Raw genomic sequence first — 20,825 nt, 5'->3', positions numbered from 1 at the left:
CATGGATATCTGTCAAGCCCAACTTGTGGATTCAACCTCAATTTCCCAATCATGTTGGTGAAGAAACTATCTAAATAATCATCTATCTCTACATATAGAATCTGCTAACCGATACAGGCTGTTACGCACCCCACCACCAAAAAAAAATAAAAAATCACCGCTGTATAATGAGGGTGGCTGATAAGGTTACAATTTGGGCAATACGGCGTATCATAACCTATATCTGAAACAAAGCTTTTTGTTTAGCAAGATGTACAAACCATGGTTGATTTTCTTTGAGTGAATGTTCATACCCAGTCTAAATTAAAATTAGAGCATAAATCGAACTCCTTGTAAGGTCAGGATGCTCATAGCAAATAGTGACTTTCCCTGCTTAAAATAAGCAATTGTAATTTTTTCAAGGGACTATCAGTTCAGTTCCTTTCTCAGGAAAATGGTTTTGAATAGAGGACCAGTTTATCCAAGGAATACGATATTTATACCAGATAAGTATTGGCCTCCAACCCACGCGAAATACAAATACATATTCAAAATGATACATATTAAGCGGCATGCTATGAATTTTTTGTCAAGAATACACAAACACACATGCATACACTTAAAATTATTATCATAGCCTTATCCGAGCTATCTGGGGTCAGCTTTAAGAATCATGTTTTCTTTTTTGCTTTTTTCTTTTTTAAAGATTTTAAGTAATCAATTGTCAACAAGCAAAATTGAAAATAATTCTCATGATTTACTGGCAAAGTTGATGACTGGCTGCCGCCTGACTTCAACCCCCCTCCTTTAGCTCGCTTGGGACCAGCTGGTGCATTGCCACCAATCAGAGCTTCCCTATAGCTGGGACAAGGCTATGATAATGATGATGATGATGAAGAAGTGTGTGTGTGTGTGTGTTCATGGGCAATATGGGTGGCCAACGTGCAATGTTCTTCCATAAAGAAGACACGATATTTTTGTATCCAACAAAAATTCTCATGTTTTCCAAGAAATTCATTATGAATTATTCACAATTTTCAGAATAGAACATCCAAATAGTTGGTCAAGTATTAATATTTATGAATGAAAAAGGAAGGAATAATTAAAAAAAAAAAGAACAAAACCAAAACGATTCTTCCAAAAATCTTTTTTAATTCACATTTTATAAGGTTATGATGGTTTAGAGCTTTTTCCACATACCACACACAATATTGCACAACTTCACTTCTTTTTTTCCTTCTTTATGAAAATTTTCCTTATTTGCAATTTCTACATCAAATAATTTTCCCAAAATACATACTTTTCAACCCTCGAATCTCCACAAAAAAATAAAATAAAATCCAGCATGTTCTTTTGTTTTGTAATTGACAGTATAGTAACCAATGAGTTTAATTTGAGAACTAAATGCTCCAAACTATATTTAATGGATGGCCTCCAAACAGTAAGAACTCGAAAGTAAATGGTGATTTGGCAGGGTATTGATCCATGAATACCACCAAGCTGTAAATCGCTAAAGGTTTAATGTTCTTAACCAAAAAAAAAGTATCAGACAATGTGGAAATTGTTTTCCATAGAAAATCTTGCAACAGTCCAAAACAGCAATTCAAGCAGACAATTTCTATGTTATATCTAAATATGAACAAAGGAGTAAAGTATAGGAAGCTTTCATCCCTACTTCCCTAGCAAGCAATTTAGACCATAAAATAAACAAAAACAACCAACCAACTTACGAAGACAGTAGACAAAACATTACTGCCTCACCATGAAATTACTCATTATTGATTCATCAAGCTGTCTTTCTTTCCAAACCTGAAGAAAGGTAGAATTGATAGTGATCTAGACAAACATGAAAGGCTTCAAGGTGACATAAAATCTCCCTTTCTGTTTTTGTCAAAGAAGATATTGTTGATGCATTTCAAAGGTTTGAGGGTGGAACTTCTGCCCCTCTACTGATGTAGCAAATCGAATCAAGCGCCCTATGGTCGTATAAAGCCCAATGGAACTAAAAACGTACCCAATAGAGCATAAATTGTATAAGCCTCAAAGTTTTCTGTCAATAATCATTCGTATTTTCACATAACGAAATGACCAAACTCAACATCCTTTGAACGGGTGATTGGTCGTAAAATTGCCAAATAGATTCTTTCAGCCAATTGTTGAATACATTAATGTTTTGGGAATACTTTTGTTGAGATCAGTCCTTCAGTGTCTAGTTTGAGATAATTTGGTGGCTATTGACTGGTTAAGTGACAGAATTGATGAACAACATTATTCCCTCCCATTATGCTCTAAGACAATTGTTATTGGTTCAGGTAATGGGAGGAAGGACCATGACACTATACGACTGAATAGGGCTCCTCTCGTATTTGGTCCAGATTCCTATGAAATAGGTTATGGATTATGTGCATAAGAGAATGAGATATTTGATAGCCTAGGCATTTGTTTTACATAACGAGTCATGCATTTCATGGGTTTAGATGATAAAACTAAAAAGATCGCTGTTCAGTGTCAGAGGTAGTGTTCGAAATATTGTTATCACGTTATGCATCGCACCCTTGGGATACGGATACGTATTGATTATCGCATGGGATATATCGGTTGTATTGCGTAATGTATTGTTGTTGTTGGAAACATGGGAAAACATTGGGAACTTGGTCGAATTTTTCAATGAAACTTCAATGATTGTTAAAAAAGACATATATACACACTTATAAATCAAGACATTATTTAAAAAAAAAACAAGTGCACATAATATGTTTTCTTTGTATGAGGTCCTAATCTATACGTTGTCTAACTGAATTGATACAAGTATATTCAAAGTCTATTCATATAATATATAAATGTAAGAAAATGTGTGGAAACACAATCAATACATTCAAAAGAAAAAGAAGAATCACTAGATCAGGTTACATACATGTTTGATTTTATGTTTGGACACAAAGATTGCCACCGATTTGCAAGAATTTGGGAATTTTTTATTTTTATTTTTTCAATTTTCCGTAACTCGGCCCATCTCCTCCAAATCTCAAAATTGAAGCTCCCAATCGAAAATCGAAAATAAAAAATGCTCACTGGATCGAACATGTGGGATATATCCCACTACTTGTGCGTTTCGTATCCAGGTGGGATAGAAAATATAGAGTGGGATATATCGGCTGATATCGTCGATACTTAAAACATTGATTGGAGGTAATTCATGTTGCTTGAAAGAGGGAGGAGGGATTGGTCTGGATATGATTCTTTGAATTCTAACCATGGAATCCATGATCCATCACCAAATCATGTTTTGCATGTATACGTAGAGAGAAGTCTGGTAGAACGGAAGTTTCGTAATTCGATGTGACCCGTGCCTTATTGGTTGAAAAGAATATGAATTTAAAAAGGAAAAATGTTAATTTGTTCTACATGCTACCACTTTGATAAGCAGAAGGTTTTCCTCAAAATTTTAAGAGAATTAACTATTGTGTTAGAAAGGCTTCATCATATGACGCCCTTAGAGACCTAAAGTGAATTTTTACGAGAGTAATTCATACCAATTATCCATGCTTATGTGCTTATGGGTTCATCCATACCAAAAGGCTTAATGAACTAGGGCTTGTCAGCTGAAATTACATAGTTTAAGTTGAATTAGCCAAACATTACATAGTTTAAGTTGAAATAGATAAGCATCTACCTATGAACTCCTCTATGATAGATCAAAATTTAAAGCAGATCTTTCCTTCAAGCATCCGCCTAGGAACTCTTTTGACACATCAAATTTTAAAACAGATCTTGCCTCCAAGCATCTGTCAAGGGAGAACTCTATCATACATCAAAATTTAAAGCATTTATCTCAACCTGAAAGCATTCAGCACCAAGATAATTCTGCAACATCCTAATCAGTGAGGCTCCTTTCTTGTAGCTTATTGCATCGAAAATTTCATCTATCTCATGAGCATGGTTGATCTCCACCTGAAAAATAAACTCTATAGTTAGAGACAAGATCAAACAATAGCAACCCCAAAATGACTCCCGAGAGTCAACGAAATAGGTAGCACCCAATAGAAGAAAGGAAAAGCCAAAACAAACAGTACTATGATAAAAAAAAAAGATAAGAAACAGGAGCCTCATTTGACACCATGACCCTCCAAAGTCCATCTATTCTATAGATAAGAGGAGTCTGAGTTGTGTGACCAAGTGTGCCCTAGCCATCTGTGTTTGGATCCTGATCTCGGAAGCCCTCGATTCTGAACTCCACAAATGGTATAATATGGCATCACTCTTTAAGTATTATGATTAAAAAAGATCCTACCGCTTATTGCCCCTTCTCCTGCTTGGGTTACAATGGTATCCCATCTGATGCATGCTTTACAACCATCACATTGACCCAACCATAAGTTCAAAAAAATACATGCTAAGTTGATCTCTCTTTTTAGCCAACCCCAATTAGTTGTGATAAGGTTTAGATGTTGTTGTTGTTGCGGATCTCTCTTCCCAATACATATATCTATCTATCTATCTATCTATATATATATATATATATATATATATATGAGGAATCTAGCTGCGCACCACTTCTCACGAGTTCTTGAAAGAACTTTTTAAGAATTCATTTCTGGTTATATGAGCCTAAAATCTGAACCATCCACCTGATACAGCGCCCCATAAAACCTTCAGGGCCCAAATTTTACCCTGATCCAAAACTATGGTGGGCCATGGAAAAAGGAAATAGTTTCCTCTCTTGATTTGCTTCTCTATTTCGTCATGGCCCACCAAAGTTTTGGATCAAGGTAAAAGTTGGGCCCTAGGGGTTTCATGGGGTGTTGCATTGATGGACGGTTCAGATTTTGGGCTCATATCACCGAAAATGAGTTCTCAGTGCTCAGCTGAGCATTCCTCATATATATATATATATTTCACCGAAACTAGCAATAATATCGGCAAATATTATCAGTATCACCGATGCTATACACCTTTTTTTCATAGGAATTCTGAATATTGAAGAGATATCCCCAATAATATCAATGATATTGATATTTCGAGATGTTACTAATATCTCACATAGCCCCCTCATATATAAAAAACAAGAAATCACATATCCAATGAAACTGGAAGTCTACAGCAAGTGCAAGATAAATAGGAAAAAATGGGAAAAAAAGGAAAAAATAATAAAAGAAAAAAGAGGTTTCTTCCAAATTTTTTTAGATCTATGTTCTCCTCCTTTTGATTTTTTGTGGATCGAAGCTTAGATTTGGGGTTGAAATCGTGGATCGATGCATTTGTGGCATGGATTCGTGAACATATGAATTTTTTTTTAAAATCAGGATTGGTTTCTTAGATTTAAACATGGATTTCAATTGAAATCCATGTTTATGCATGATTCTCATGCATCAACGCGAATTTCAAGTGGAAAATCAAGAGATTTTGTGATCAATTTTCTCCAATTTGGGAAAATTGGGGAAAATCCAATTTTTCTGATTTTCTTGCCAAATATAGGTGATTGGGGCCCAATTTTTTATAGGACCATTAGGATGGCTGATCTCTTGATACAGGTTCTCTTGATTTTTCAGGAAAAGAAATACTTTTTCATTGTTTATATTTTCTATAATTAAAAAAAAAAAAATCAAATTATATTTTTTAGACTGTTGCTTTCTCGTGATATTTTAATTTTTATGGTGTGATGTTTAATCATGGATTCATGGTAATCTCTTTATATATATATATATATATATATATATATATATATATATATAAACACACACACACTTTCAAAAAATAAAAAATTGCATAATTGAAAAAAAAATATTCAACTTTTTTTTCCTAGATTATTCTTTTCTTTTAATTTATGTTAAATGTTCTCTCTGTGTGTGTGTATCCATGCTTGGATGGATGTATCATGTATGTGTATATGTATGCATGGATGGATGAGATGGACGGATGAATGAGATGGATGGGTGGATGGATGGATGGTTGGATGGATAGATGGGATCATTGGATGGATGATGGAATAGATGGATGGTTGGATGGTTGGATGATGGGATGGTTGGATGGATGGGGTGGTTGGATGTTTGGATGGAGGGATGGTTGGATGGATGGAGGGATGGTTGAATGGTGGAATGGTCGGATGGATGGATGGATGGGATGGATGGGTGGCTGAATGGATGGATGCTTGGATGACTAGATGATTGGATGGATAGATGGGATGGATGGATTGGATGGATGGATGGATGTTTGGATGATTGGATGGATGGATGGGATGGGATTGTTGAATAAATGGATGATTGGATGGATTGATAGGGTAGGATGGATGGATGTTTGGTTGGTTGGTTTGTTGGATGGATGTTTGGCTGATTGGATGGAGGGATGGGATGGTTGGGTGATTGGTTGAATGGATAGATAAGTACGAGTGATGGTCAAATAGGTATGTTTTTTTAGTTCATTTACTTTTACATATCTTAGTTATTGTTTGGTACTTGCATTTGTATTATATAAACTCATTCTGGTTACCATCGGATTGATTTATTACGTCAACACATTCTGTTAGGCCCTCATTATGTGTGCATTATTTTTGCAACTTTTTTATTCCTAAATATGCAAATATGTGTATTTTAGCATCTCTTGAAGTTTCATTGAAAAATTCCACCATTTACCCGATATTTCCCCAATGTTTCCCCACATTTCCGAGAATCAACAATGTTATCGATGATATCGATACTTGTTTCCATACATCCAAGTATCGAAACTTGTAACGATACCGATACTTCGAACACTATCTTTGTGTGTGTGTGTGTGGGGGGGGGGGGTCGGACACTATCTCTGTGTGTGTAGTAACAGATACTATTTGCGTGCGTGCGTGCATGGGAAAAGGTTTACGAGGTCGACCTTATAGGAACTTGTCATGAGGTCGAGCTCTATGGGCCCCACCATGATGTGTGTAAGACATCCACACCATCAATTAGATGCAACCTTCCACATTAGGCCATGGACCTAAAAATCAGGCTAATCCATGACTTATGTGGGCCAAACCATAGACAACAGTTGAGAGTAGATGCCCACCCATTGAAACCTTCTTGATCGTTTCTAGGCCCCATTGAGATGTGGTTCAGCCATGTAACCCATCTATTGTGTGTCTCGCTTGGATAAGGGATCACACCAAATTTCAAGTCATTCCAAAACTCAAGTGGACCCCACCAAGTGCTTTTAAATGTTTTAGCCATGGTTTTACATGATTTTGATTGTGTGGGCCCACAATATAAAATCATGATTTTACATGATTTAATACGTATTTTTCAAGTGCCTATGTGTCGTATTGCCAAAGTGTGAATGAGAGCTTTTCTATTAGATCGGTATTAATAAAAGAGAGTTGGTCTCATGGACTAAGTGTATGGGACCGTTTCCATGAACCTAGTTACACTTGGACTTGTTGGCATATCTGTGGCTCGAAAAATGAATGGACAAGATCTTTCACAAGAGATTGGTCAACTCAAACCCAAATGATGTAATTTTTACATAGTAGTCAAACAAGAGTTGACTGGACGTAATGGACTGTGTAGATAGGTCATAGGTTATAGTCCATATGCAACTAGGTGCATGGCAACGCATCCATGCACCCCGCGAGATAATTTCTCTTAATCTGTTATTAGTAAATACTAATCATATCCAATCACAAGATGTTAAACCAGGAAATTAGCTAATCCCATTAATCAAGGGATTTTGGCTTCACATTTCAATATTCAAAATCTCAAATACCCAAAATAATAATAATGTAGACATTAATATATTATTAGTAACCATTAATTGTGCATTATTAATATAGGATAAAGATCGGGTTTAGGTTGGGTTGGGTTGCCTAAGACCTCAACCCAAGCCCAAGCCCTGTGGTCGAGTTGAAGATTTCCAGACCAAGCCCTACCCAACCAAACCCAACCCACCCTCACCCCACACACACTCACAAAGGAAGGCTCCACTTTCTTTCCACCATATCCACCAACACAAGACATTGAGTTTGACCAAAAGGGAGTTTGTAAGTTGACCGAAATCATGTCAACTAACTAAAGAGCATGATATGGTAGTTCGTGCCAATTTTTGGTGTAAAGGAAGCAAATAAAACAAAGAAAAGGAAAAGTGTCATTAGAAATAGGCAATCTATGATTCCATTGGTGTTTCTGATGCACAAATTTTGTATGAGGAAGGCTCAAAATGTTCTTTTTCCCACCTTCCTCAAAGAGAAGGCTCAAAATATGGTAAAAAATCGAAGTCACAGTCCATGATACAGCTGATCCACATCGATCATCAGTCATACGAGCTGATATACTAGTTGCATGGGCTAACATTTGTTGAATCGTAAGGGGGAAAGTTCACATCTAGATATCATATCATTTTTCTAAAGAACCAATGCATGTCAACATATATCTTGCACCATAACCTATTCTTCATTAGCAAGCTCAGTGATTTCTATTTACTAGTTAGTATGTGTAGTGATAGTTGCATATTTTTAAGGGCATTTAGTCATGCATATCCAAAGAGGTCTCTGCCCAATTATGTACAAAAACACAAGCAAAATTAAGTTTATAGAACAAGCATGATCATGCAAAATCCAGAAGCTACGCCAAAGTATCTTAATAACGCAAATGAGAGTTTACGGTTCCTTAGGAGAGACAACATCAAATAAATGAAATAATGGCCATGATTAATACTTCCTACCTCAATAGGGTGTGATTCTGCAAGCCCGTCCAGCCTAAGGCCCTCAGTAGTTTGGTCAATAAATTGTGTCCAAATTTTCCATTCAGGAAACAAGCAATCAGTTGCTAAATAGCTCACCTGAAATGAAGCAGTTGACTAAATCATTCACAAGATTATGCTATGCCAGCCCAGCACTAATGCCAGAGATGAAGGAGCCCATAATAAATACCCATGTTGCAAACCCCTCATTCAGCCACAAATGTGTCCACCATTCCATTGTTACTAGATTTCCAAACCATTGATGTGCAAGTTCATGTGTTACAACAATTGCAACCTGTAGAGAAAGATAGCCATGATGAAACATTTTGTGTAAACTTCAAGTCAAACTACCAGTGCAAATCAATTTGTGGCAATGTTTTAAATAATGAGTAGCAAGTAGCATAGCGTTCATCCCTTGAAAGCATGAGGCGTAAGTAAATGCCACTTCCAGATTTTCTATTAAGCTTGCCCTTGGTTGAACCAAATATCATGAAAGTACATTGCACCGAATTAGAATGATTATTAATGAAATTTGATGACATTTGATGCAACCAAACAACAGCCTTAAATAATAGAAAAAAACAAAATAGGCCAAAGATTTAGTATAAAGCTAAAGAAATAGCTAAGGAACTGATTTAATGACATTTATTTATACTATAAAAATCGTTGCAAATTTAAATAATTTATATTGAAAATAGAAAAATGTAACAAATCATTGAAAACATTAATTGATTTTGATGTTTTACTGAAAAATAACTTGTAGTGTAATACTTGCAAAAAAAAAAAAAAGCAAAAAAAAAAAACTTGTAGTGTAAGCAACGTAGCGTGCAGCGTAGGCTGTATAGTGTGTAGCATGTGCTAATAAACATGTACCATAAGCTACACATGACTTACTATTTTCATGAGCTACATTGCATGAAAGCTAAGCTACACACTGCATAGCCAACTTTTTAAAACTGATTTGTGGTTATCAAATGCTCAAGTAAACATCATATGTCCCAAACAAGTCATGCAAAAAAGATCAATCAACATAGTGAAGCAACTTGGAGTCTGAAGAACTACTAAAAGAAAGTTCTATAGAAAATAGTAAATACTCCAAGGAAACAAATCTTCGGTTTCATAAAATAATAGCTGAAGGATCTCCATAACATGGTCAGGAACGGAATCTTGAACTATCAAGTGTCATGAAACATATGCAAATTACCATTTGCTTGTTTGCTGTCGCAGAATGTTGATCATCATAGAGCAGAGCTGTTTCACGATATGTGACTAAACCATAGTTCTCCATAGCCCCATAAGCAAAATCAGGTATCGCAATCATATCCAGCTTGGGTAGTGAATACGGCATGGAAAAATAACTGACAAATTCCAGTAGCAGGTTAGATGATGGAAATCAAGCACATCCACCCCAGCACTAGAAAACACTTAAGATAATTATAATAGAACTCCAAAAAGAGAACAACACCATTATTAGCTTCTGTTTGAGTCCAGTTGGCTCCAAAATTCCACCAAAGTTTCCAAGGAAATGATTGTAACGATCAATTAACAGTAACTTAATGATCTCAACCTATGAAGAAGAATTTAGTTCAATAAAGACAAACCTACCTTTCGTAGAGATCAAGCGTCCTGACAGCAACATCAAAAGCAAATTTCCCTTGATTTGTCTTACCAATCTGACAGTATACACGAACCTTAGTACCTGAACATGCAAGATAACATTAATCAGGAAAATGGGTTGCCACATCATAAGAAACAAAAGTGTTCATTGCGAGTGCATACCATTGAGTGTCAAGCCTTCTATGTAATCAAACAAACCAACAATAATAGCCACCAAATAAGTTGACATAATTGGTGACTCCTGGAAAGAAACCGTCTTCAGTTTCCCATGAAGCTTTTCTTGAATGACTGGCATATTGGACAATGCCATCAGCTCTGAGGGCACTTCCAATGTTATCTTGAACGTAGCCTGAACACGATATGTTAGCACAATAAAGGGCCAGGAAAAAAAAAAACTATATTCATATACAGAATGATTACATTACATATACACCATAAGACCTCCCCATGAACGGATGGGAGTTTTCAGAAAAGAGTAAGCTGCCAACAAGATATAAAGCGGCAGCAAGAGATTCTAGATTCAAATAGAACTGACCCTTTAGTTTTTTTTTTTTTTCCCTTTCATTTATGCTTTGTATTTTTCCTTTTTTTAAATTGGCGATGACGAGATGAAAGAGGAGACGATAGTGGAGGAAGATGGGGGATCAAAGGAATGAATATCGAGGGGAGGGATGTTTGAAGAGTATCATTTTGACGGGAAGGAAGGATGGACTGATAGCAGATACAGGGGAAATCAGGCAAAGAGGAATGGTAGGAAGGACGGGGAGAGGGAGGAGCTATAGTCTGTTTCCCCGAAGGGTTGCTTCCGATCAATTTCTCCAGGGTGTTCAGCAGGGGGGAAGGTAATGGAGGTGATTGTACCTCATGACGGGAGATCTTCGGTTTACTGCTGGTCTGCATTTGTTCGGATGGGCTCAGAGGAGGAGATGATAATGGCAGTAAAGTTGAGGCAGTTGAAGACCTTGGGGAGGAGCTCAACCTAGAACATAGCTTTTCAAGAGATGGGAGTTGCATTTCCAGCGAGTCCTGGTGAGAGACCGGTGGAGCTTGGGAGCGAGCAGACCAACCAGGGGTCTCTTGTCTCATAGGAGTAGCGGGATGCAAAAGCAGAGATGTTGGAAGAGGGATGGCCATGGATCGTCAAGAGGAACTAGGGTCTGTGGAGGGGGTGGCATTGACATTGGGAAACTTGTTACCCGAGAACGATAATCCGAAGGAGGATTTTATCATTACTCCTTTACATGTTACAAAGATGAAGTGAGGAAGAAGGCACCATCCGTCGTTCTACTTCAATCACGACAAGAGGAGTACAAGCTGCTCAAAAGGGTGATAGTGATCTAATAGAAGAACAACTTCACTGGTCCAAAGACATTCTGGAAAGGGTTAGAGGCCTGTTGGGGTTTTCTTTCGGGGCTTAAGATGAGGATGTGTATGCGTTATTCCAGTTCATCCAAGGCAGAGGAGCTCAAAGACAGTAAGAATTCCAGGTGGCAAAGGCCAGAAAACCTCCCAATGGCTGGAGAGAATTACTCAACTTAAAATGCTCAATCAATTACGACTCTGCAAGTAAGACCAATGGGGGAAAGAGGGCAAAAGGGTTAAAGTTTTTGATCAATGATAATTATGCCTTGGACTGTCAAAGGATTGGGCTGCAAGTTCAAAAGAACCCAGGTTAGGAAGATGTGTAAAAGGGCAAAAGCGGATGTCATTACGTTATAGGAAAATAAGTTGCAATCCATGGATGGAGGCATGCTGCACTCGACCTAGGGGGTAAAGAATAAGGAGTGGTCAGCTTTGAGCATTATCAGCTCTACCGGGGTATAGTTATGGCATGGAACTTAGAGCTTTGGAGGAAGAAAGAAAGCTACTCTGGTATGTATTCAATGTCACTAGATCTGCAGGACATTTCTTTTAGCTTTCAGTATGTTTTTTCAGTAGTGTATGGCCCCTACATCCCAGAGCAAAGAGAGCAATTGTGGGTGGAGCTAAATAGAGTCAGACAGAAGTGGAGTTTGCAGTGGTGCCTTGGCCGAGATTTTAATATAGTTCGGTTTTCATATGAAAAAGCAAATGGGGGGCATATAACTTGCAGCATTAGGGGTTTGCAAATTGGGTGGTGTCACATGATATGGGCTTACCAATGGCGGGAGCAAAATTTACGCAAACAAATGAGCAGGAATAAACTATTCTATTGCGCTTGGATAGATTTTTTTTTTTGTCTTAGTTGACTAGCTTGAGAAATTTCCACTTGCTCTTCAACAAGGCCTGTCAAGACCTATATACCATCGTCCAATTGTGTTAGAGGTGGTTGAGGAGGACTGGGGCCCAAAGCCTTTTAGGTTCGAATTAGCCTGGCTGGAGATTGATGGTTTTGTGTAGCTGATAAATGATTGGTGGGCTTCTTTTGAAGTTAACGACTTTACTAAGTTTAGTCTAAGCCGAAAACTCAAATTGTTGAAAGAGAAGATAAAAATTTAGAGGAAAGTTCTCAGTGTTCGGGAGGCAAAATTCAACATCATAATGAAGGTGATTCATGAGTTGGATGTAAAAGAGGAGGCAAGTTAACTGGCAGTTGAAGAGCATGAAAAGAGAGCAATCTTCGCCTTAACATATGCTAATTGTCTCAAAGACGAGGAAATCGGGTGGTGGCAAAGATCAAGAGCATTATGGCTAAAAGAAGGAGATAGGAATTACATGATTTTTTCATAGTATAGCTAGCACAAAGTGAGACAACAGAATAAGAAGCTTAGTAGTGGATGGTAAAAGGACATCGAAAAGGGGGCATATTTGTGATTCAATCGTTCAATATTATAAGAACTACTTATCCCGTGATCAGTGGAAGAGACCACGGCTTGATAACTTGGAATTTCCTCAAATATCAAGTGAGGAGACAGCTTCTCTTAAAAAAACGATTTCCAAAGAAAAAGTTAAATGGGATCTTGATTCGATGTGAGGGGATAAGGCCCTAGGTCCAGATGGCTTCCCAACGATGTTCTTCCGTAAATTTTGGGAAGCAATCAAAGGTGGTGTGAAGGTGTTTGTTTCTGAATTCTATGAGCAAAGTCGTCTTTCAAATTATCTAAAGACATCATTTATAGTTCTCATTCCTAAAATTGAAGGGGTGAAAATGTTAAAACACTTACAGGCCCATTAGCCTAATTGGGGCGCCATATAAAATTTTAACTGAAGTCGTGCCTTAAGGTTTCGAAGAGTGCTTTCGCATATAATTTCTAAGAATCAAGGGACCTTTGTTGTGGGTAAACAGATTCTAGATAGTGCTCTCATTGCCCATGAATGCATCGACTCCAACTCAACATCAAAAAGGCGTACGACCAATGTTTGAAGATCGGTATCACTACAAATTTCGCTGGCCAGGGATAAGGAAACGATATCAATATCACCGATAACCGAAAATGCGGGGAAACATGGGAAAGCGGTGGAATTTTTCAGTGAAACTTCAAGAGATGCTAAAATACACATATTTGCATATTCAGGAATCAAAATTTGCAAAAAGAATGCATGCATAATAAGTTTTTGTTAATGGGGACCTAAAAGCATGTGTTATCATAAGCAACCAATCCAACCATCCCATCTATCCCATTTACCATCCAACCATCCCATCTATCCATCCAACCTTCCATCCATCGATATTTCAGAATATCGACAACACACGATATTTTGTCCTCATTGACAATTGGAAAGGAAACGAAAGACTGTAGTCTCGATATTTCCCATGTTGTGATAATAATAATATTGTGATATGATCGATATTATCATTTACAATTTGAACACTACATACAACCATGTGCCTATAAAACTTTTTGAAATGGTGATATTGATACATTGGCGATATTATTGAAATATCATCAACACATTGGTTGTACAAGTGACACTTGGAATTTACACAGTCGAAAATATTAGTGATATCTATACATTGGTGATACAAGAGACACCTAGAATTTACATACTCAAAAATATTGCGATAAATCGGCGATACTTGGCAATATATCGCCAATATCTAGAATTTCTAAGACTACCAGTGTTATCGATATTACTACTAGTGTTATCAGTATCGTCGAGCTGAAGATAAGGATAATATCGTGGATATTTCAATAATATCAAGGATACTCCCAACAATGCATACAACCATGTAGATGGGAGTTTCTTGATTACATGCTCAGGAGATTGAGTTGTGGGTAGAAATGGAGGGATCATATCCGAGCTTGCATGCAATCAACTGCTTTTTCCATTCTAGTAAATGGGTCATCAAAAGCCTTCTTCAAGGCTTCCAAGGGCATCAAACAGAGTGACCCTCTATCCCCTCACCTTTTTTGTAGTGGTTGGGGAGGCACTTAGCAAGATGCATCACAAAGGGGACGAGATTTGACAGATGAGGAGATTGTGGATTTCACTAGCTTGTCAGACAGTTTGAAGTGTGTTGTCCTCTCGGCTTTAGAGGATGATTCAATGGTGTGGCATGTTCATAGCTCGGGTCGTTTTTCTATTTGCTCTTTCTACAGAATGATATATAAGACGCCCCGTAGTTTTGATCATTCCTACCCATTTCGCTGGTGGTTTTGTGGAGCCCCTCCAATAGTCACAGCTCTCATCTAGTTAGTGGGAAGAAAGAGAATGCTAACAATCGACAACTTGCAAAAGAGATCCCTTGCCCTCCCAATATTTGTATGATGTGTGTGGGAGATGCGGAATCGATTGAATCTTCTCATTCACTACCCATTTTCTTGAAAGGTGTGGGAGCACTTGCTTGATATTTTTCATATCACGTGGGTGATGTCAAAATTTGTTGAGGACCGTCTGTGGGCCTGCCACGAAGGTGGGGTGGGGAAAGTTGGGAAAGTAATGTGGAGACTTCTTATTATGGTGGATTTTTGGTCTATTTGAGGGGATTGAAATAGCCACTACTTTTAGAATAGGAGCTCTTCAGTGGAAGAGATTATTAGAAAATTTAAGTGTAGTGTTTTGGGATGGGCCCTTGTTGTAACAACAATCAATTTTACCAATCTCTCCTTCTTTTTTTCTTTTTCAGTTGTAGAGTAGTGTTATATTCTTTTCTCGCTTTTTGGCGTGTTATTAATAAAATTTAGTTATTATCTCTCAAAAAAAAAAAAAAAAACTTTAGGACTGCATTGTGGAAAAATGTTGTATATTTCTTGTTCATTGAATAAGAACCATATTTATAAATAGAGGATAAGAACCTTTATTCCAAAAGATAAGAAAATTTCCACAACGATGAAATCTCAACAGAAGCTAGTGACATGAGGCGAGGTGATTCTAGAAGTTGTGAGGGAGGCTGACTGCATGTTTGATGACTTTTAAGATGTAAACCAATGGCACTTCCAATGGCTACTGAAGGATCTAGCAGCACTTCCAATAGCTAGCATTTGAATCTTTAGCACTTTCGGTGGACACCCACAACAATTCGGATAGGAAAGGTGATGCAGGACAATTAACCACTTGCACTAAAAGCTCGAACTAATAGAGCATAGCGAATCAATCCCTTTATCTCATAGCCCAGGCCCCACATCCCATGGGATAGGACCTCGGCCGAACCCCCCCCCCCCCCCCCTCTCGTGAGCCCCACTTCACATGGGTTCCACTTCACATGAGCCACCCGCCTCACACAAGCAACCTGCCTCACACAGGCAGGCCACCCACCCCGAGTGTGCCCTTGCACCCCACAAGCCACCCCACTCGAGCCCGGTGTGAAAATGCCCCTGCATTAAAAGGCATTGTCAAACAGAGATGGGTTTGGGCACTGGACGTGGTGGGGTTCCAAATCAAGGATCTCCTCTATGGTTGCGAATGGTGATAGATGGGAAGGGAGACTCAAAAGCTCAGATTAACACCAAAGCCTGTCATGGCTTTGATACCATATTAAATTAGAGACTATAAATTTCGTATTCATTGAATGAGAACTGTATTTATACGGAGGGGATACGACTATACACAAAGCTGTATTCGTATCTTAAAGATAATATCCTATCAATAAGATAATAACATTAATACCAAATACCAATCATACATAACAGATAACACTAATCTACTAACAACTTTGAAAGTATGTGAGTCATTGTTAAAATTATGAAACCAGAGAAGGTAAAGCATTAATTCATTCAAAGAAATAACAAGTAAACAATTACCTTAACAGCAGGTTCATCCCAACATGGAAAACATCGACGTGCATCTACGGCCTCAAATTGTGTAACTGCCATGTTCTTCTTCTCCCCGTCATGCTCGTAAGTACTGGAGAAAAAAAATTTAAAATCCAAAATAATAACAACAAGAATGATAATATATAACCATTTCAGCTTGGTATTCTACACAACCACTTGAAGCTGTAGTTTTCAGTATCTCTACAATCCACAAGGCAACAACCTCAATGGGAACCATTCATTGTTGAGATAGTTACAACACCTCCCCTCTGGTTTCTGACAATTTGAAACACCTCCCCTCTAGTTTGGATTATTGCAGGTAACTCCCCTTCGGTTTACATATTTGTTGAAAATTCCCCCACATGGTCTATTAGAAAAGTTATCTTTGATAAATTAACCGTTTTAACCCTATCTAAGGTACAAGTTGTAGATGGATGGGCCTACCATGGTGACTAATATCATCCTACCCATTCAACATGGTCACTCTACCATGAAAATGGGAAACCCCAAAAATCAGGCTGATCCAACCATCAGGTAGTACATAAATTTGGAGGTTTTGGGGTGGGTGTGGCCCACCCAAAAATTTGATAAACCTGATTTTTTTTGGCATCCTATATCTATGGTGGAGGGACCCTGCTAGACGCGTTGGGTAAAATTTATATGTAAAGGGGGAGCTAACAGACTAGCAAAACAAACTCCTAGACGCAGGTATTTTTGTCATTTGGTGCATATTCCTCTAACATCCCCAACAGAGGGGGAGGTACTTGCAATAATTCAAACCAGAGGGGAAGTGTTGACAATTGTCTGAAACCAGAGCAGAGGTGTTTACTGTTATCCCTTCATTATTTCATTTATTAGCCCCACTAGGTTCATAGTACAACATCACATCAACAAAACTACTGAAATTTATCATTTCTACTGATTTGCATCATCAATCAAATTTGACAGAAAGACCATAGCATCATATCATATTTCTGATAATCGTTATTTATTCTGATATTATAATATTTAGTCAATACATTCAGAATCTAATATAGTTCATTTGAATTTTTATCTATTATTTTCAAAACCATTTTTGCAATTTGTCAATATCCTCTGTATTGATAATATGATATCGATACAATACATAAACAGAGTTGATATCGATACAATATATAAACAGAACACTTGGTGCAATTCGAAAATACATAGACATTAGACAGCCAATCATAAGAAGTTACAATGGGTACTCAGCTAATCCCACCATATGGACGGTCAAGGGATCAATTGGCACGACATTTCAAATTTCAAATTTTAAAACCAAAAAAAAAAACACTTGGTGCCATTCAACAAACAAAGGCATAAAGCAGGTCCAAATCCTCCACAAGCTATACTTTGCTTCAAATCATCTATCTCTTTATATAAACAGACTTAAGGGGTCATTTGGATGCCTGTACAATCCTTAAGTTGTAAAGGAATCACAGGTAATCAGATTCAAGGGGCTGTTTCGAGATGTGCATTTGCCTATTAAGGTTTTATAGGCTGTAAACACATTAGTTGTGATCTGAAACCTAACAAAAAGCCATGTTTTAGATTACAGGTAAAGTCTTTAAAGCTGAAAGGACATTATACATAATAGAACACAATGGTTGATACATACTCGTGATGTGTGGGGCTCACTGTAATGTGTACAGCACATCCAATCTGTCCATAACGTGATGCTCTCCTATGGCCCCAAAAAAAAACAGCTTGATCGATCATCAGACCACACGAGAGGGACGGATGGGACGTCCACCATTAAAAACTGCTAAATTGCATTTAGGGCCTACTGTGATGGGTGAAAGACATCCAATCCGTCTAGTGCGTGCATGCTTTGATGCTCTTCTAGGGCCCAGAAAAGATATAATCCTTTTTATGTGATTTTGCTGATTTTGGCCGAATTTACTACCCCAAGCTCTATGTGGTGTGAATACCTACTTTATACATTGTAAACACTCTACAAGACGGGGAAATTCTTAATCAGATCTGCGAGGCATCTTATTCGTCCCCCGGGCCAGGCCCGCACTTGGGCCAAGTGGACGTGGCATCCCAACCTCCCTCCTAAAATTGCGGTCTTTACTTGGAAGATTTTGAACCACGCTATCCCAGTTGATATTAGTGTGAAGAGGAAAGGGATTCATATGGCCTCTTCCTGCATCTGCTGTAAGCCAACATGCCGCAAGGAAGAATCTCTCGACCACCTCTTTGCCGAAGGTGAGCTAGCCTCTTCACTCTAGTCTCACTTCTCGGCCATCCCATCGATTTCCTTTGTTCATGGTCAATCGGCGGGGGTAGAGCTTTCCAATGGTGGGCCACTGCCAAAGATTCCTCCACTTTGGGCGTCCTAAGAGGGCTGACCCCGGCCCTGATATTCTGGGAGGTCTGGAAGGCTAGAAACGAGCAGAAGTCTAAAGATGTCCAGTTCAAGGTAACCCAAGCCATTTGTCAGATTCGGTCCTGGCTCCAAAGGTTGTCCATTACCTTTCCCCTTCCACTAAGTAAAAACCAGGAAGACAGAGACGCTGTGGCTGACCTCGGGCTCGTTCCAGGGAGAGGTACTTCTGGTTCATTGTCATTTGTTAAATGGCATTAGCTAAAAAGGGGCTGGGTGAAGCTGAATGTAGACGGCTCTTCCAGGGATAACCCGGGGCCCTCACGTAGCGGGGCGCATGCAGAGATGATACAGGTGAGTTTAAGTTTGCTTTCTCTTTTGGCGATGGGGTGGGCTCGAGCCTCGTGGCAGAAGTGAAGGCTGTGATTGACGGTCTTTTAATTCGTAAGGACAAAGGCTTTTCCAATGTCGAGGTGGAAAGTGACTCGCTAGCTGTGGTAGACCTTTTCTCCAAAGTAAGTGATATTCCATGGACCGTGTTTTATTGGAAAAACCAGTTCGAAACCATCCGAGCCACATCTACCATTGCAATCAAGCACACCCAAAGAGAGGCCAACAAGTTAGCAGACAGTCTGGCCCATTGGAGTAGTTCATATCAGCAGAATCAGATTTTCTCTCACGTGGGGAGTTGGTTCTGAATAGGATATGTTTAGGTGCAGTTTGCGTTTCTTAAATTTTTGTTTATCTATATATATGATAGGCGGGTCCCTTTTGGCCAGGGCCAGCCCGAATGTGAATGCTTTGTAAATCTGGGGAGGCTCGAGCCTTATTTCTGCCGCAGCCTGCCCCCAGCTAGTAAGAATTTTCCTTAACAATGATATTTTCACATTTTGAAAAAAAAAAAAAAAGTTAGTTAAAAAGCCAAACAAAATAGCTTGTAAGCAGTTTTCACCGGAAACTATTTTCAGGTGTAAAGTGCTTACAACTTAAAACTTTGCTGGCATCCATACCACCCCTAGGTGGCTCCTGCCCAATTCCTCAGCTCCCCTGCTGGGCCAGGTAGGGCAGGTCCCCAGTTCCTAAGCTCATGGGCTGGAATTGGACATTCTTCATCCCATTTCGATTGCAAGCAGAAGAGAATATTACCTTCTGTAGAATCCTTTCATCTCGTCATTCAAGGTTCCTGAGAATCGAATCCCCAGAATCCCTTTCCCAACAGGAAGAAATCCATCGAATGCAAGCACCAATATCTCATCCTCTTCTACCAAGACGACTTCCGAAGGACGATAGACTTCCCGACGCCTCCGCAGAAAACGCATCATCATCATCATCAACATTGTCGTCGACAACATCATCGTCATCATCATCATATCAATCTCTTCTCTCAACAGCAAACAAATCAAAGCAAGAACGAAAGCAATAAAAAGACCTTTTTCTTCAGTTCTTGCCTTGTGAGATTGTTGAGTCTTGAACCAGACCGATCCATCGTTGATGGAGAGATCAGCAGCGTTGAGGACAATGAATCTGGTCTTTGCAGTGACATCGACGTCGATATTGACGGTGCCGGTGAATTTGCAGGCAGAGAGATCGGGTCTGAGCTTGAGGTCGTAACGTTTCGGGACTACGAATTTCGGCAGCCGAGGCTGGCCTTTGAACTGCTGTAGCTCGGCGTTCTTAGTTTCCGCCATCGCTCCTTTTACTTCCTTCCCTTCCGCTCCGATTCCGCCCCCCCTTTTTAAAATGGTAGGAGATCTTCATCTTCAAGAGTGCACTCCCGATTCGAGTCCAACGTTACACGCAAGCACTCCCAATCCGAGTCCCGCCTTTTTTTAAATTTTGAGTGTAGCGTCGCACTCGGATCGGAATCGTCGCCGCAGAGCCGCTATATGGGGTCCACTGTATTTGTATATTTAAAATCCACTCCATCCATCAAGTAAAGCATCGTTCTTGGCTCGTCTGAAGGCTTTTATTTGGAATGTATTGGAATCCATTTCACTGTAACATTG

At 38.8% G+C, this 20,825-nt stretch overlaps 1 protein-coding gene across 3 annotated transcripts in view; it reads right to left on the bottom strand.

Annotated features, from left to right (window-relative positions):
* Nucleotides 1-20,542, bottom strand: part of LOC131239551 (aminopeptidase M1-like) — a 66,726-nt gene extending 46,184 nt beyond the window's left edge. For all 3 annotated transcript variants that reach the window (XM_058237310.1, XM_058237309.1, XM_058237311.1), the window contains exons 1-8: nucleotides 19,966-20,542; nucleotides 16,458-16,560; nucleotides 10,459-10,645; nucleotides 10,285-10,378; nucleotides 9,884-10,037; nucleotides 8,870-8,974; nucleotides 8,662-8,778; nucleotides 3,817-3,930 (exon numbers count right to left, since the gene is read on the bottom strand). In XM_058237310.1, coding sequence (XP_058093293.1) covers nucleotides 3,817-3,930; nucleotides 8,662-8,778; nucleotides 8,870-8,974; nucleotides 9,884-10,037; nucleotides 10,285-10,378; nucleotides 10,459-10,645; nucleotides 16,458-16,560; nucleotides 19,966-20,507 — 1,416 coding nt within the window. In that variant the 5' untranslated portion in view covers nucleotides 20,508-20,542. The remainder of the gene's footprint in view (nucleotides 1-3,816; nucleotides 3,931-8,661; nucleotides 8,779-8,869; nucleotides 8,975-9,883; nucleotides 10,038-10,284; nucleotides 10,379-10,458; nucleotides 10,646-16,457; nucleotides 16,561-19,965) is intronic.
* Nucleotides 20,543-20,825: the final 283 nt, after the last annotated feature.

Source organism: Magnolia sinica, chromosome 3 (assembly GCF_029962835.1).
Source record: "Magnolia sinica isolate HGM2019 chromosome 3, MsV1, whole genome shotgun sequence".
Lineage (NCBI taxonomy): Eukaryota > Viridiplantae > Streptophyta > Magnoliopsida > Magnoliales > Magnoliaceae > Magnolia > Magnolia sinica.
Note: the sequence above shows the minus strand (reverse complement) of the source record. Positions and strands in the feature narration are given on the sequence as shown.